At 43.7% G+C, this 17,295-nt stretch overlaps 1 protein-coding gene across 2 annotated transcripts; it reads left to right on the top strand.

The window, feature by feature from the left end:
* The first annotated feature begins 6,446 nt into the window (after positions 1-6,446).
* LOC109769311 (probable ethanolamine kinase) lies at positions 6,447-10,502 on the top strand. 2 transcript variants are annotated; one of them, XR_002234288.4, is made up of 11 exons: positions 6,447-6,774; positions 7,068-7,159; positions 7,651-7,757; positions 8,137-8,242; positions 8,473-8,595; positions 8,719-8,810; positions 9,050-9,134; positions 9,268-9,373; positions 9,464-9,527; positions 9,586-10,034; positions 10,118-10,502. XR_002234288.4 is itself a non-coding variant. In XM_020328062.4 (11 exons), exons 1-11 carry the CDS (start codon positions 6,605-6,607, stop codon positions 10,244-10,246), a joined length of 1,167 nt encoding a protein of 388 aa, XP_020183651.1. In that variant the 5' UTR covers positions 6,447-6,604; the 3' UTR covers positions 10,247-10,502. The 2 variants fall into 2 exon arrangements, 1 of the variants encoding a protein (XP_020183651.1); XM_020328062.4 differs by having other exon boundaries at positions 9,942-10,034.
* Positions 10,503-17,295: the final 6,793 nt, after the last annotated feature.

The following is a 17,295-nucleotide window of genomic DNA, read 5'->3' as shown; positions in this document are numbered from 1 at the left end:
TTTTCAACATATACTGTCTACACTACTAGGTGGTCAACGTCGTCTAGTCGTCACCCTCGTCCTCCTCCTCGTTGTTCTCCTCCTCGCCATCATCGATGTCGTGCTCATCCTCCTCTATCAAAGAGATATCCTCATCCAGGCGTGACCTCCTCGTCGGTGTGCGTCGGGTCATACTCACGGATGATTCACACCTCGTTGCGAGCCTGGATGGCGGTAACGAGGAGACCGGTATAATGAGCATGAGAATGACTCAGGAGGATACTGATATATCTCACCTTGGGTTTTATAAAGTATCGCGAAGCAAAAGCAATAGCATATGATAACCAAAGGTTCACTTGAATATCATTCGTGTGAATATAGGGGTCAACATGGATTTCCACGGTTCCGTTTGTTGATCATTGAATGAAAGGGAGTTTTGTTCATGTCTATATTTCACCAAACCTACAAGTTTACACGCTTAAGGGAATTATGATATGTTGTGTTTTAGTGGAGTGCAGAATATGAGGAAATATCACTGGAATAGTTTTAGTAATAAAAGAAATAGTTTCAAGAGAAAATGGAAACGTTTCAGGGTTACCAAAAGTGTTTCAGCGAATACAGGGTAAAGATATATAGGCGGAAAATGTTTCTGAGGACCTAATATAAATAAGAGAGGGCTCCCATATTTATTCGAGAGTCTCTAGGATTTATTTAGGGGCTATGGGCTAAAAGAAATTGCTAAAGGCCTATTAGTGAAGAGTTATTGGGCCTAGAAGGCCCAATAAGGGGGAGGCACCCTCTAGAGCTTGTTGGACAAGCTAGGGGGAGCAAACCAATTGGAGGAGTACTCCTCCTCCATGGCAGCGCGCCAACGGGAGGGAATCCACCTCCCCAAGTCGGTTGCCCCCTCTATGCATATATAGACTAGAGGGGCGCCCCTAGAAACATACAAGTTATCTCCCGTTGGAGGTGTCCCCCTCTAGACTTGATATTGTTCTAGTTTTCTCTAGTCCTCATAATAGAGAACAAGGTCGTCAGAATCACTATTATGTTATACGATTCTATGACTTTACGATCTAAACTAACCCCTTTGATTGTACGATTTTAGTTTATAGAATCTACGTTTCTACAATCCTAATAGTTAAGATTCTAGGATTTGCGATCCTACCATCGGAGCTCTGAGTCGATTCAAAATCGTGATTCTGACAACCTTGATAGGAAAGTCACACGAGGTTATGTTCTCTCTCCTCTAGTTCTCCAGCGATGCAAAGCTCGGTGAAGCGTTGCTAGATCGTGAGGCCCGTACGCGTGCAATCCGTAGAGAGGTTGTGCTTTTGGTCTTCGGTTCAAGGAATCGTTTGTGAAGGTTCGAGGGACTTCAAGAATGATCTGCACTACCTCTTCTTCCACTGCAACTCAAAGTTGGTAACAATCTGATCTAACCTTGTATGCATCTTCATAGTGATCCGAGATCTTGATCGTAGGGCATTTTTTGTTTTCTTCTACGTTTCACAAGAGAGATACCCTAGCCCAAGGTTTGTTCTGTGTACCGAGTCGCCAGAGTCATTGGAAGAGTATGAAGCATGAGAATCGCAGACATATGGGTCGTCATCGCCGAGGAGAAAGAAGATGCAGGTGTATCTTGTGTTGCGTCATGTGAACTTGGGGTCATGCATGTCTTCATTGTGAAATATTTCAAATTGTACATTTCCCCTTCATATAAATATGGGGCATCTAAAGCCTCATCTTCACAGTTACACACCTCAACATCTTATTCCTTTCTTGTCTTGCAAAGGGTACAACTGCTCCTCGAACAAATCCCCATCCCCATCCGCCAAGTCATAGATGCTATCAACAATTTGAATAATACAATCACTGTCTAAAGAATCACTATCACTATATTTTCATGCCTCATCTTCTAACTTATGTCCTTTAGGGCTCAATCTGGTAGGCACTTGCTCATTGCTATGAATTTCAATGCTTTCATCCACAACACTACAAGATACTATGCTCTGATATCCACTGTTAGCTTCTTCTTTGGACTAAAAACATGAGGTAATTGAGCTATTGAATTAACCACAACATCATCACATCCTCCTTCCGATTTGCGTCTATCCAAATGATGAAGGTAAAAAAGATATGTGTGTGGCCTTTACGACAATCTCATCCGTGTTTGCATTCTTGACAAAAGCCATGCACCATCTTCATTAAGCTGACAACCAGAAAGCAACCAGTACAAATTGATTCGGCCTGCCTTCTCATAACCCATGTGCTCGATTAAATCCTCAAACATTTCAAAGCATGCAAGCGACGTGTCACAGTTATAGTAGATCTTTTGACCATTCAAATATGACCCATTGTGCCCACTGCCAAAGAAAATCCCTCGATGGATGAACTCAACAGTGAACAAACAACTGTCATCCGCTGAAACAACAAAAAAGAGACAAAAATTCAGACTTTCTACGGGACAAACCCTAATCCCTATCACAATGCGCCTAACTGCGTCAAATCGATGTAGACGAATGAAATAAGCTGCGCAAAATGTCCTAAACCGCGCAGATATACAATGTTAGAACATCTACAGCCAGACTTAACAAATCTGACCCCCTAAACGCCCGCACTGACCAGGCGTGTCCGTTTTGGGCCCCCTATTTGTCCATCCATATAGCCACACTCCTCATTTCCCCCCTCATATGTCTGATCACTTGCATGTCATTGGTGGAGGAGAAGATAGAGAAAGGAAAGAATGAATAAATAAATAAATAAGGAGAAAATGTGGTCCGGGGTGGGCCGCATCTACGTGGCGGATTGGCCGGGCACGTCCGCGAGCCCTCATATCCTCCTAATATTTGTCCTCGGTATGAGGGTTCGCGGACAGCCCAAACGTATAGGAATGATACGAGGGATCCAGTTGGATCTTTTTTTTTTCTTCTTTTTCATGTCTGTTCACTGACCGGGCGCGTCCGCAGACCTTTGAGGAGAATTTGAGGATCCCGGCTGTAAATGCTCTTAGCGCCTAAAACGCTCTATACTTACGGTAATGGCATGGACCGTACATCGACGCCACATTGTGCGCCATCATCGCCACTGCAAACCACCATTTGTGGTCGCGGCGTCGTCCTCCCTTCCTCCACCGCGCTATGATTGGCACACTGCATGGTCGCCGATCAACCGCTGCGGCACCAAGACAACCCTCGGGAGGTTTTCTTTTGCGGGAAGAATGAAATAACCCTGGGGTTGCAGTTTCGAAAGAAAGAAGAGGATTGACATGATAATAGAGTTTTTGAGGGGCCCAATCGCAAAGTTACCATAATTTGGACCAGTTTCACGCAGGTAAATGACTGACAGTGACACGGCAATAGTAGGATACGAGATACGTACGCACCGTGTCGACTCTGGACCATTGTTCCAACCTCTAGGACCGTATACAGCAAGTATATTTTCAAGTATCAAGACTGTATTAGATCACTTCTGAGTATGAGGACCATTTTAGACCTTGCGAGTTGTACGTGCATTTTACAAGGGAAATAGCGTGCCGACCAGGCAATAAAGATGAAGGGAAGAGGAGATCGCCAAGCACAAAACTCTTGTGGCATCTGTTCGATTTGGACGTGCGACGAAGTTGCTGGACGTCACAGCACACTGTTAATTCTGATGCTTCGGCTAATACAACACCACAAGCAAGACAGACAGACTGTTTTCGAAGACATTGAAGTTGGGTTCGGTTTGGTGTGGCGAAGTATTGTATTCCATCTCGCGTGTATATGGCTGCTCGGATCCGCCTAAGATTTGGACAGAGAGAAATCGTGCGGTACTTCACTAGGATCAAGTTCGATCACTTGCATAGCTACGTCAAGTTCAACACCACAAGCAAGGCAAAGTGTTTCGAAGACATTTTGAACATTTTGGTGCCTCTACACGTGCATATGCTGCCTGCCCGGATGCTTCTTGTTCTGAAACGCGCAAAGAGGAAGCATGCAGTATTTAATACTCCCTCGGTCTCAAAATATAATATGTCGCCAAGGTTATGTTTCAAATATAAGACATCATCAGGCGTTCTGTGCCAAAAAAATCATTTTATATTTTGAAACAGAGGGAGTAGTCACCAAGGTTTCATTTCAAACAAAAGAAAAATCACCAAGCCGGTGTCAACTTAGAAAAAATAACAAAGGAATGTACTACATTGATTTCGCCAAAATATTACTCTGCAGTTTTACACTTTGATCCGGCGTCGGATTGTTAGGCATGGCGACGAATGTTTTTTCATGGTAATTTATATTGACACAAGGATGACAAATGTAGTTTACAAGCACGGCAATTTTCTGGCAAAATAATAATAATTCAAAGAGGTGGATTTGCTATGCTCGCTAATTAAACTTGTCGTCCTCAGGGAACATAATTTGCCATGAAAAACGTTCGACTTGCCATGCCTAAAAGTCTGGTGTTCCCTGGATATTTGGTCCTTCTCTTACGGCATCAGATACACTAATAAAGAAATTGAGGAAAGATACACACTAATAATGAGGTAATTGATCTCGCAAAAAAAAATTAGGTCACCTATGGACACAAGAACAACCCTAAACAAAGGATCAATAACAATCAAGATGATATGCCTAAAACAATTCGCTGAACTCTTTGTTGTTGCGCCGCCATAGCTTTTGCCAATGGAGAACTTTGGAAAATCCCCATTGAAGTACCTACAAATATGTGTAGATGGCTGAATCTCGATTAATCGCAACAACAATAGACCGAGATCGGCAATCATGCCAAACATACCGGTGAGGAGCAGGGGCACTAGCCTGATCTTGGCAGACAGTGGCACTAGTGTTGCTAGACCAAGGCAATGACCTTGCTCGCAAAAACTCAAAAGAAGATAGTACTGAATAAGATGATGTCATCAACGATGCCCATGGTGTTACGCCAACGGATGACACAAAGAACCAATCCGTCGTCCATGAAGAACGACATGGACAAAACCTCAAACTTGCCCGCAATGGATACCAAGTGCTCAAATAAGATTAGAGCTGGAGGATTTTTTTTCAAGACAACATTACCATTAGGGCTGGAATGACTTCGACATGATACCAAAATCAAACCAAAGGGATCTTAATACAGAATAGACGGGAGATGAGAATCCTCTCCCTATCGTTTCACAACAACACATCAGAGACAACGAAGGGAAGGGGTGATTGATCCGGAGGCGGATATGGTTTCTTCTAGGAAAATGACTCCAAGGACCGCCATGATAACACCACTAGTATGGTCACATGAACATTTCGCCATTTCAGCTCCTATCAAATGCCAATGGGGCGTTCGAAAGATTGTTTTTCCATAGATTTTAATTCAACTTAAGTATAGACATAAATAATTATTGTGCCTTGCCTAACGAATATTTTACACCCATAAATAATATAAAAAATTGGCATAGGAGGAGCTATGCTAAAATTAAATTGGGGGTGGTGAGATTCAAACCTGGGTTGTTTAGCCTACCAACTTGTGATGCTAACCGATAAGACTCCATATCTTTCTCCCGCCAATAAATAATATGATATCGAAGTTTCTCTCAAAATCAATCCAACAACGTAGAGAATTCTCAAATTCAATCTGACCTATCATGAAATAGACCAACAAAGCAAAGAAAATACATAAAGAGGAAGAATACACATGAGGTCAGTGTACTATAAAATAAGATCCAAAGTAAATGTGGTGGTTTCAGTTAGTACAACGATTGCTAGCCATGTGCTGCACTCCCTTCTTCCTCATTTGTTGCCTCTTGCGAATTGGAGGAGACAGTCTTGCAGACCGGACAATGATTAGCGCCCCGCTTAGACTACTCACAGTGAAAGTAATATATGTAGTAACATAATATATATCTAGATAAAATAGATGACGTGGCAACCAATAAATAAAGAAAAGAGAGGCATGTGGTAACATAGCTAGTTACTAGTAATATGAGTAACATCACACATATCAATGCAAGATGAGTCGATAGCCTAATAAATGAAGTGTTGCATGTTACCATACATATGTTACTCCCCATTATAGAGGTAACATAGAGTAGTAACATGTCCGATAGTAACATAGAGTAATAACACTACCATTGTGGCTAGTCTTAAGCAAATCACCATCCATTCAAAATATCTCAAAGAAAATAGAGCCGGCATCGGCCCAAATCGAGACAGACCCAGCGACAGTGAGCAACAGACAAGGGAGGACGGGCCCCCATCACGTGACTGCAGCGTGGGCCCGTCAGCCACAGAATCCTCCCCGTCCAGCACGCCACACAAAAACACGTCGCTCTCCCATCCAGGGCCCACGCGATTGCTGCCACGCGCACCCTACCCGGTTGGTAGGTCGGTGGGGCCACGGCATCAGCTGACGTGGGTGGCCCCTCCTGCCTCCTCCGCCACGCGGCTGTTGGCGACTGGGCTCTATAAATGCTGTCCTCTGTTCGGGGCCCCGCGTTCCTCCACCCAACTTCCCTCGTCCCCGATCGCATCGCATCGAACCGAATCGCCTTGAGGCTCCCACCAGAATAGCTCCGCGACAACGAGCTTCCTCCCGCGAGCGAAAAGATCGCACAGAAGGAGGTGCGGAAGCGAGGGTGTGTGCGCGCGCGAGGGAGATGGGATCGGATGGCCGGAGCTGGAACGGGGTCGCCGGCGGGGCCAGAGGTGACGGTGAGGAGAAGACGAGGACGGTGGCGGCTCCGGCGCCGGCGCTGGCGGAGGTGCCCACGTCGACCGCCTCGGTAGACATCTCGCTGCCGCTTCCCGAGATGACTCCCCGCATCATGCAAGTCCCCTGATCCCTCTCCCCATTTGCTTCTGCGCGCGCGGGTGCGTGCTGGGTAGTGTGTGGTTCTGCTGCACGCCTGCACGCACGCGCCGGGTGTGTGTTGGTGTGCGTATGGTGTTGGAGCAGCCACGGCCGGTCTCCGCGAGACGGGCCGTGGCCTGTCCGGGTGCGCGCTCGTATGAGCCGATGGTGTTTGGAGAAATGCCTCGCAAGGACCGACAGGCGCAGCTGACCTGATTAATTCCCCGTTTTCCCGTGTTGTTTTCTAATACGGTTGCTTACTTCTCCAGAGATCTCTGCAAGGAGTTGGTGAAGGAGTGGTCGTCCTTGGACAGCTCGTGCTTCTCAATCTCGACGGTGTCCGGCGGCATCACCAACATGTGTGAGTTCTGCTCCTTGCCAGTGGCTGTGGCACTGTCCTGGCTCCTGATTTATCTCCCTCACCTAACTACCTGAGCATGCTTGGAAGAGGAAAAAAACAGAGGCGCTATGTAATTATAGTAATTCTTAGGCAAGGCAGTTAATTCAATTGTCCACACAGACCATGACATAACTTAATGACTGCGCTTTAATGTAATTATAGTAATTCTTAAGCAAGGCAGTTGCTTCAATTGTCCACATGTGGCACTACAACTTGATTGCATCTGGCAACCTTTATGAGACCATATACTCTTTAGCATCAGTGCTTTGTACTCATTTCTGCTTATAAATCACTCGTACTGTCATTGCATCCAGAGTTATGGACCCATTATTTTATAAGCGTTAGGAAATAATTTTCTCTATGTAACTGTACTAATTTACTTGTAAATCATAGATGCAGCAATAATACCTGAATGGTTATCTTATATTGTTTGTGATGTTAATGACCTGCAGTGCTGAAGGTATCTGTCAAGGAAGGCTCTGATAGTGAGTCATCTGTAACTGTTCGGCTGTATGGCCCAAATACAGACTTGGTGATCGATCGGGAGAGGGAATTGCAGGTGAGCGCTTCAATCGTAGTGTATGCAAATTGTTTGTGCTACTGGCATGTACTCCCTCCGTCCCAAAATAAGTGTCTCAACTTTGTACTAACTCTAGTACAAAGTTGTACTAAGCTTGAGACACTTATTTTGGGACGGAGGGAGTAATATTTACCTGCATTCTGTAGTGTTCCTGTGATTGCCCATTTTAGTATTGGTTATTTGTTGGTGCTTTCTTAGTTGTGGTTCAGTTTAAAATTTCAGGAATGCAATGGTCATTTCCTATCATAGAAATAGTACCTATGCCATATAACACTCAAAGTAGTAAGCCGAGTATTCTGTTGTCATTTTTGGGGCTGAACTGTTTCCTAATGCATACATCTATTACAATCATGGTTAGGCCATACCATATCTCTCAGCTGCAGGGTTCGGGGCTCGGTTACTTGGAGTATTTGAGAATGGAGTGGTTTCGTCATTCATCCATGCTAGGACACTATCACCTTCAGGTAGGCATTTTTATATTCTGCACAATACAAATGGGTGGTTTCATTGTCTACATAATGCAATGATTTATCTTTTCTCATTTTCTATTTTTTCACACTGTAATTTGAAGGGATTTTTGGTTTTAGGTATATACTCAATGGTTATTTTGCACCCATAGGTGTGCGGAGACTGGAGAGCCTGCAATAAATGCTTCTGCAAATAGTATGTTCATTTCCCTTGTTCTGTTTTTCAGACATGAAGGAGCCTAGAATTGCCGCTGAAATTGCCAAGCAGCTACAGAAATTTCATCAAGTAGATATACCGGGATCAAAAGAACCACAGTTGTGGAATGACGTATTCAAGTTTTTGAAAAAAGGTTACATTCCAAACTCCAAAGTTGTTTCGGATATTTCATTTTGGAACTGGTTACTTTTATTTCATTCACATTCATTGAAGACACTACATAATATTGCGGTGTGCTGTGAACTATCTATCGCAGCTTCTGTATTGAAGTTTGAAGATAATGAGAAGCAGAAGAGGTATGAGATGATCTCTTTTAGAGAAATACAAGATGAAGTTAAAGAACTTAAGGTACGCTGTGATAAGACTTACTGTCATGTACTATTGACCATTGCAGCAATTTGAGCGCAAATCAGTTTCATATTCCTAAAGGAATATCTTTCTTTTTCCTAATTTGGCTTTGTCACAAAGGCCTGTTACATATTCATGCTAGTAGATCAATCCTATAGCACAACCATTCAATCAAATGGCTAGATGGCTGTTTGCTAGATTGGTATCCGTGAATATAATGTCTCACTGTCCTCTTATAGGATCTCTCCGATCTTTTGCATGCTCCTGTTGTGTTTGCACACAATGACTTGCTATCGGGTAATCTGATGCTGAATGATTTGGAAGGTAAATATCACATTCACTGGTCACCTTCTCTTGATTTTTCAGTAACATTATGCTTAAGCTTTCCTTTTGCCCGTTTTGCAAAAGCTAAGATGGTGTCTCTGTTTGTCGTCATTATTGTCTTCTGTTTTTACAGAGAAGCTATATTTCATTGATTTTGAGTATGGGTCATATAGCTACCGTGGCTTTGACATCGCGAATCATTTCAATGAGTACGCAGGCTTTGAGTGTGACTACAACTTGTATGTTCTCTTCTTGCTGGTTGAATAGTCCGGTGGAGCTTTTATCTTCACACTCTTGCCTAGTAATATTTATTTTGTTGCTTCTTTTAGGTACCCAGATAAAGATGTACAATACCATTTCTTCAGGAATTATCTATCTGATAGACCAAGTGAGGTATGTGAATTCAATACATTATCGTCTCTGGACAAAACCAACTGAAAGCTATTCATAGGTTGTGCAGGCCTCGTCTCCGAGGGAAGAAAGATATTCATAAGCGCCCACTACTGTAACTTAGATGGTGCTCATTCCAAGAGTATCTTTGTTTCTTATTTTGGAATTAAATTACAAACACCATGTCATGTACTACATATACTTGACATTTATACATCTTTTAAGTTAAAGAATAGATGATTTGCATCTTTTTATGAGAAAAGAAATGTAGGATACTTGGCATTTGTACAGTACAAGGTAGTAGGAAGACATTCAGAGTGTTACTGAGAAAACAAGAGTTTTCCCCGAATAGCAGAACACAGATAATTTCACATAATGTACTTTCACCATAACAATCTAACTTTTCTTTTACCGAAGGTCCAAGAGCAGGATCTGGATGCCCTTTATACTGAAACGAACACTTTCAGGTTAGCATCACACCTCTACTGGGCATTGTGGGCACTCATTCAGGTAAACACCATTAAGCTACTTTTAGTAGGATTTGAGCGCCATGCAACTGTCATAACAAAATATGTGCTGTAATCTAATTGCAGGCAAGGGTATCCCCAATTGATTTCGATTACCTTGGATACTTCTTCCTACGGTACGGCGAATACAAGAAACAGCGAGAGTTCTGTTTCTCCTTGGCGCAAGGCTTCCTTTCTTCACTGAGGAGTGGCTAGTGCTCAGAAGTTGTGTCCCCGAGCCACTTCTTAGCCGCCCGCTTATACTTTGGGGCAGGCACGGATGATCGGCTTTGTACTGTGTTAAGTAGGGAGTCTCGTCGTATGATTATGTCAGTTGTGAGATTCTTCCTTTTTCGTTTTATTTTCCTGCAGGAGGCATGTAGTTTCCAATAGAAAGTTGTACAATCTGTGAATAATGTACACGTGTTGGTTGCTACAAACACAAGCCTAATGAATTCTGTTTTGTGTATCATTGTATGCCCTCCATTGATTAGATTACCCAAAGCTCTTTCAACATGTGATGATTTTTTCCACAATAAAAAGAGCTTTTCCCCCTATGGTGTTTGCAATGCGAGCATAGAGTTGTGCTCACCTTGTATCCTATTTGATAAGCTTACCCAATACTACTACACCTTACATACGATCACACCGAGCACACCAACGCCACAACACTACTATGGCGATGAATTAGATGAAGATGATGAAGTTCTTAGCCCAAACGAACGATCCACCTTGCCAACCTCAACCTTGCTACATGCCTGCTCTCGCACATACTTGAAGTAAGTATCTTCTGCCGGCTGCCTCGTTTTAAACCCTCTGTGACTGTTGTCAACGTACCCTGAAACTTGTTGGTTGCAAGCTTCCCATGAACTGTAAACCCCTGAAACCCTTCCTTCGAACACCACATACCACTTGTCCTAGCAGTGCAAATGAGCAATAAGTTGAAGCAACAAGCATTGGAACACACAAACAACAAGCAATGAAGCACTCTAGGAGCAAGCAATGAGGCACAAAAGCGATGGAGCAGAAGAGCAATGGTAAGCATGCATGATCATACCGCATAGCAAGTTCAACCTACCACTACTTTGGTGTCATCCTACCACCACATCTAAAAGAGGGTGTAATCCTACCACCGCAAGTTCGTGATCACCATGAGGGGTTAGTATATATACCACCTCACCAAAATATACAGACCATAAGATTGTTTTCAAGCCCTAACTACACAAAATATACGTCGTCATCGTCGTCCTTGTCGCCATCGTCGAGGATTGATACACGTCCATTTTGCATCATGATTTCCTATTGTTATTTATAATGCTTTTGGTCATTATTTCACTTTATGATGCAATTCTAATGTTTTCTCTCTCTTAATTTGCAAGGTTTACATGGAAAGTGAGATTGTCGGCAACTGGAATTCTTGACATAAAAGATCTACAACAGAGATAGCTATTCTACATAGCTCCAAATGACCTAAAACTTCACGGAGATTTTTTATTGACTATATAAAAAAATACTGGAGCAAATAAATACCAGAGGGGGGCCACCTGCTGCCCACAAGGCATCAGGGCGCAGCCCTCGGCCGCCCATCTTCTGCTATATGAAGGGTTTTGCCCTAGAAAAAAAATAAGAGAAGGACTTTCGGGACGAAGCGCCGTCGTCTCGAGGCGGAACTTGGGCAGGAGCACTTTTGCTCTTCGGCGGAGCCATTCCGCCGGGGATACTTCCCTCCAGGAGGGCAAATCGAAGTCATCGACATCATCAAAGATCCTCTCATCATGGGAGGACCAATCTTCATCAACATCTTTACCAGCACCATCTCCTCTCAAACCCTAGTTCATCTCTTGTATTCAATCTTTGTCTCAAAACCTCATATTGGTACCAGTGGGTTGCTAGTAGTGTTGATTACTCCTTGTAGTTGATGCTAGTTGGTTTATTTGGTGGAAGATTAAATGTTCAAATCCTTAAGCATATGCAATACCCCTCTGATCTTAAACATGAATATGATTTGTGAGTAGTTAGTTTTGTTCTTGAGGACATGGAAGAAGTCTTGTCATAAGTAATCATGTGAAGTTGGTATTCATTCGATATTTTGATGATATGTATGTTGTTCTTCCTTTGTGACATGTGAACGTCGACTACATGACACTTCACCATATTTGGGCCTAAGGGAATGCATTGTGGAGTAATAAGTAGATGATGGGTTGCGAGAGTGATAGAAACTTAAACCCTAGTTTATGCATTATTTCGTAAGGGACTGATTTGGATCCACATGTTTCACGTTATGGTTAGATTTATCTTAAATCTTCTTTCGTAGTTGCGAATGATTGCGAGAGGGGCTAATCATAAGAGGTATGCTTGTTCAAGTAAGAACATCACCCTAGCACCGATACACCCACATATCAAATTATCAAAGTAGCGAACGCGTATCAACTAAACATGATGAATGTTACTGGACGGCAATTTCCGCGTGTCCTCGAGAACGCGTTGCTTTATATAAGAGAACGTTTCGGCTTGTCCTTTTCTATAAAAAGGATTGAGTCACCTTGCTGCACTTTGTTATTATTTTTACTTGGTACTTGTTATGAATTATCTTGCTACAACTATCTGTTACCACTACTTTCAGTACTTGCAGAGAATACCTTGCTGAAAACCGCTTATCATTTCCTTCTGCTACTCGTTGGGTTCAACACTCTTATTGAATGACTACGATTGGTATCCTATACTTGTGGGTCATCAAGACTCTTTTCTGGCGCCATTTCCGGGGAGCGAACGCCTTTGGTAAGTAGAAATTGGTAAGGAAACATTTTTATTGTGTGCTAGAATTTACTACTACTTGTCACGATGGAAGGTAATCTTTGAGGGGCTTCTTTGGGGTATCTTCACCTCGACTGGAAGCAATAAGAGTTGCTCTCAACCTACTGAAAATATTTATTATGATATTCCCTCGGGTATATTAGAGAAACTGCTAGCTAATCCTTATGCAGGAGATGGAACAATACATCCTGGTATGCACTTGATCTATATAGACGGAATTTGTGGATTGTTTAAGCTTGCGGGTTTATTTGAGGATGGAGTTAAGAAGAAAGTATTCCATTTATCTCTGGGGGGAGGCATTGACATGGTATAGGCTATTGGATGATGCTGGAATATGAGATTGGAACCGCTTGAAACTGGAATTATGGTGTGCTCTCAAAATCGTTGCCCTGAATCGACTCATGTTGCTTCACCACACATCCACTTAGCAATGGGCCCACCCATCATTAGATCACTCCACAAAAGCACTATGCATTGACCAAGTCAAAATAGTAGCCCAAATCTCGAATTGGAGACCTCAGTGGATTGAGAGAGCTTCCACCCTAGGGAGCTTAGTGAATTAAATGATTAGCTTGCTTGTCATATAGGTTGGTTTCACCGTAGATTCCATATCTAGAGAACTTATTTTATTCGCACTGAACCTAAAATTTGCATGTTAAGCTAAAATGTTGTAGCCTCCTATTCAACCCCCCCTCTAGCTGATGCTTTCATATTTGCTCTGCTAACGCACCTATCATGTTACTTAATTAGATTACGCTTGTTGATTTTTTTTCTTAATTTCCCTATAGGGTATATCTTGACTATGGTTTTCTTGAACCATAAAAAAAGTATTTATGTGGTTCTTACACAAAGGTATAATTTTGACGATAGATAACTGGTCAAACATTGACTACATGAAAAAAAATGTTGCGGTTATTATCATGAGGGAATTATTCCTCATTTGTTTCAAGAATACCCTTTTGCAACATTGGTGTGGCAAATGGTGCATGTAGCTTTCAATATACCACCTCAACTAGCATAGAGAATATGCTCGATGGCTGGTTGAGGGGAGTTCACTCGTCGCTTTAGGACACAAGTATGTGTCGGCGTTTGTGCTTTACATTGGGCGTTATCGAATTGTCGTAATGATTTTGTCTTTCACAAAACAAAACTTCATGTAGGCTATCTACAAGGTCACCAGCTTCATTCCTACATGATCTACCCTACTTCATTGACAATAGTGGGTGTAAGGGCATATTTCTCCCTATGTGGTTTTGGTGATTGATGATAGTGCATTTGCGGACTAATCGTGTGCATTGAGCATTTCAGATATCTCATGTCCAGGCACAAGACGATTCGGTGCCCTTCGGAGCCTATCAAAGACGGCGGTTTTCTACGTTTCTTTTCGGTGGATTTGAGTCGTAGGAAAGCTGTACTATTAAGAGGGGGTCCGCTTCGGAAAGGTTAGGGTGGAATCAACACGTACACATTTGTTCCTTTGCACCACCTTTCCTTCGCTTCATTGGAGCACCATCCGTTTATCCTTGTCGCTGTGAGATGAAGGCCTCCAAGTGTTATAGGTTCTGTGGCATGCGGTAGTACTGCTCAAGGGAGCAGTAATACCGCAGGGGCCCGCGGTAGTACCGCCCTGGCTTGCAGTAGTACCGCGCCACACGGTAGTACTGCTCCTCGCGAGCGGTAGTACCGCTGCCTCTAGTCCAGAACGCCGGCGCACGCGGAAGTAGGTGCGGAAGTAATTTTTTACTTACGCCCCTACGCGGTAGTACCGCTCCCTGCGAGCAGTAGTACCGTGCCGGATTTTCGCACGTCCCGAACTCAACGGAAGTAGTCACAGACGAAATTTATTTAGTCCGTGCGTTTTCCCAGCCCAGTTGAGCCCTGCCCTGTGGTAGTACCGCAGGGGCGTGCGGTAGTACCGCTCCGGTGGTTCTACCGCTTGTTGCCTAGTGCAACAGGACCTCACCTGGCTTCTACCGCACGAGCGGTAGTACCGCATCGAGGTGCGGTAGTACCGTAGCTCCATGCGATAGTACCGCGAGCTTGTGCGGTAGTACCGCGTGTCACGGGCTGAGTGAGTGGATAACGGTTGGATCTTGTCCCCCACTATATAAGGGGGGTCTTCTTCCCCAAGAAGACCACCTCTTCCCTCCCGAAGCTCCATTGTTGCTCAAAGCTCCATTTTCGCCCGATCTCTCTCCCTAGACAATCAAACTTGTTGATTTTCTAGGGATTGGTTGAGAAGGCCCCGATCTACACTTCCACCAAGAGAAATTTGATTCCCCCCACTATTCCCTTGCGGATCTTGTTACTCTTGGGTGTTTGAGCACCCTAGACGGTTGAGGTCACCGCGGAGCCATATTCCATTGTGGCGAAGCTTTGTGGTGTCGTTGGGAGCCTCCGTTTAAGTTGTGGAGATTGCCCCAACCTTGTTTGTAAAGGTTCGGTCGCCGCCTCCAAGGGCACCAATAGTGGAATCACGGCATCTCGCATTGTGTGAGGGCGTGAGGAGAATACGGTGGCCCTAGTGGCTTCTTAGGGAGCATTGTGCCTCCACACCGCTCCAACGGAGACGTACTTCCTCTCAAAGGGAAGGAACTTCGGTAACACACCCTTGTCTCCACTGGCTCCACTCTTGGTTATCTCTTACCTTTACTTGTGCAAGCTTATTGTGCTGTATCCCTTGCTTTCTTGTGTGCTTGTTGTTGTTACATCATATAGGTTGCTCACCTAGTTGCATATCTGGACAACCTACTTTGATGCAAAGTTTAATTTGGTAAAGAAAAGCTAAAAATTGTTAGTTGCCTATTCGCCCCCCCCTCTAGTCAGCTATATCGATCCTTTCAATCGGTATCAGAGCCTCGTCTCTTTATTAAGGACTTTGCCGTCTGAAGAGTATGGTTGACACCGTAGACGGTGGGGAGGAGCACTCCGGTGTGAATCCGTTCTCGTTTACGGCTGATGGGGGATCCTCAGTCTCTCGTGAGGAGTTCAAAGCGGCTTTGGACACATTGAAACCTCCATGACGACCGAGGTCAAAGGCATGTTTAAGGATTTTCTTGATGGTCTCAAATTATCCACCGCACCTTTGGAGGTGGATGACCCCGCTAACAAGGTGACGGATGCTAACTCCAAAAAGGGGGAAGCTACTAGTGATCAAGTTCCTTTGCCTAGTGGTAGAAGTGGAAGTGGCATCTTTGCCCATGTTGAACCTCCAATCACTTATGGAGGACCGGTTCCCTCCATGCATATGAATCATGTTGGTCCTCCTAAGCTTGTGAAAAATGAGGATTTTGCCTCTTGGGTCTATCGCTTTACACGTCATTTAAATCATAGTTCTACTAATCTTTGGAGAATTATTAAGCAAGTTTTCTACCCGCACGACCCAAGCAACTTCACTCCTAGAGAAGCCGCGGATCATCAATTCAATGATAACCCACAAGTATAGGGGATCGCAACAGTTTTCGAGGGTAGAGTATTCAACCCAAATTTATAGATTCGACACAAGGGGAGCCACAGAATATTTGAAGGTATTAACAGCTGAGTTGTCAATTCAACCACACCTGGAGATTAATTATCTGCAGCAAGTAATCAATAGCACAGTATGATAGTTTTGATAGTAGTGACAGCAGCAATAGTAACAGTAACAGTGACAGCAGTAATTTTGTAGCAAGTGTAACAGTGATGATAGGAGTAGTAACTTAGCAGAAACAATATAGGACAAATTCATAGGCATTGGATCGGTAACTTGTTGGATGATATTCATCATGAGACAGTTATAACCTAGGGCGATACGGCACTAGCTCCAGTTCATCGATATAATGTAGGCATGTATTCCGTAAATAGTCATACGTGCTTTATTAAAAGAACTTGCATGACATCTTTTGTCCTACCCTCCCGTGGCAGCGGGGTCCATATTGGAAACTAAGGGATATTAAGGCCTCCTTTTAATAGAGAACCGGAACAAAGCATTAACACATAGTGAATACATGAACTCCTCAAACTACGGTCATCACCGATAGTGGGCCTGGTTGTTGTCACTCTGGGGTTGTCGGATCATAACCGTAGTACGTGACTATAACTTGCAAGATCGGATCTAAAACATGGATATAATGATGAATTCATAAACGATTCAGATCTGAGTTCATGGCACCCGGGCCCAAAGTGACAAGCATTAAGCATGGCAAAGTCATAGCAAGATCAATCTAAGAACATAGTGGATACTAGGGATCAGGCCCTAACAAAACTAACTCGAGTACATGATGAATCTCATCCAACTCCTCACCGTCCAGCGAGCCTAGGAAGGAATTACTCACTCCCGGTGGGGAGCATCATGGAATTGGCGATGGAGATGGGTTGGTGATGACAAAGAACGAAGATCCCCCTCTCCGGAGCCCCAAACGGACTCCAGATCTGCCCTCCCGAGGAAGAACAGGGCTTGCCGGCAGCTCCGT

Source organism: Aegilops tauschii, chromosome 5 (genome assembly GCF_002575655.3).
Source record: "Aegilops tauschii subsp. strangulata cultivar AL8/78 chromosome 5, Aet v6.0, whole genome shotgun sequence".
Lineage (NCBI taxonomy): Eukaryota > Viridiplantae > Streptophyta > Magnoliopsida > Poales > Poaceae > Aegilops > Aegilops tauschii.
This window is presented reverse-complemented; position numbering and strand designations above follow the sequence as displayed.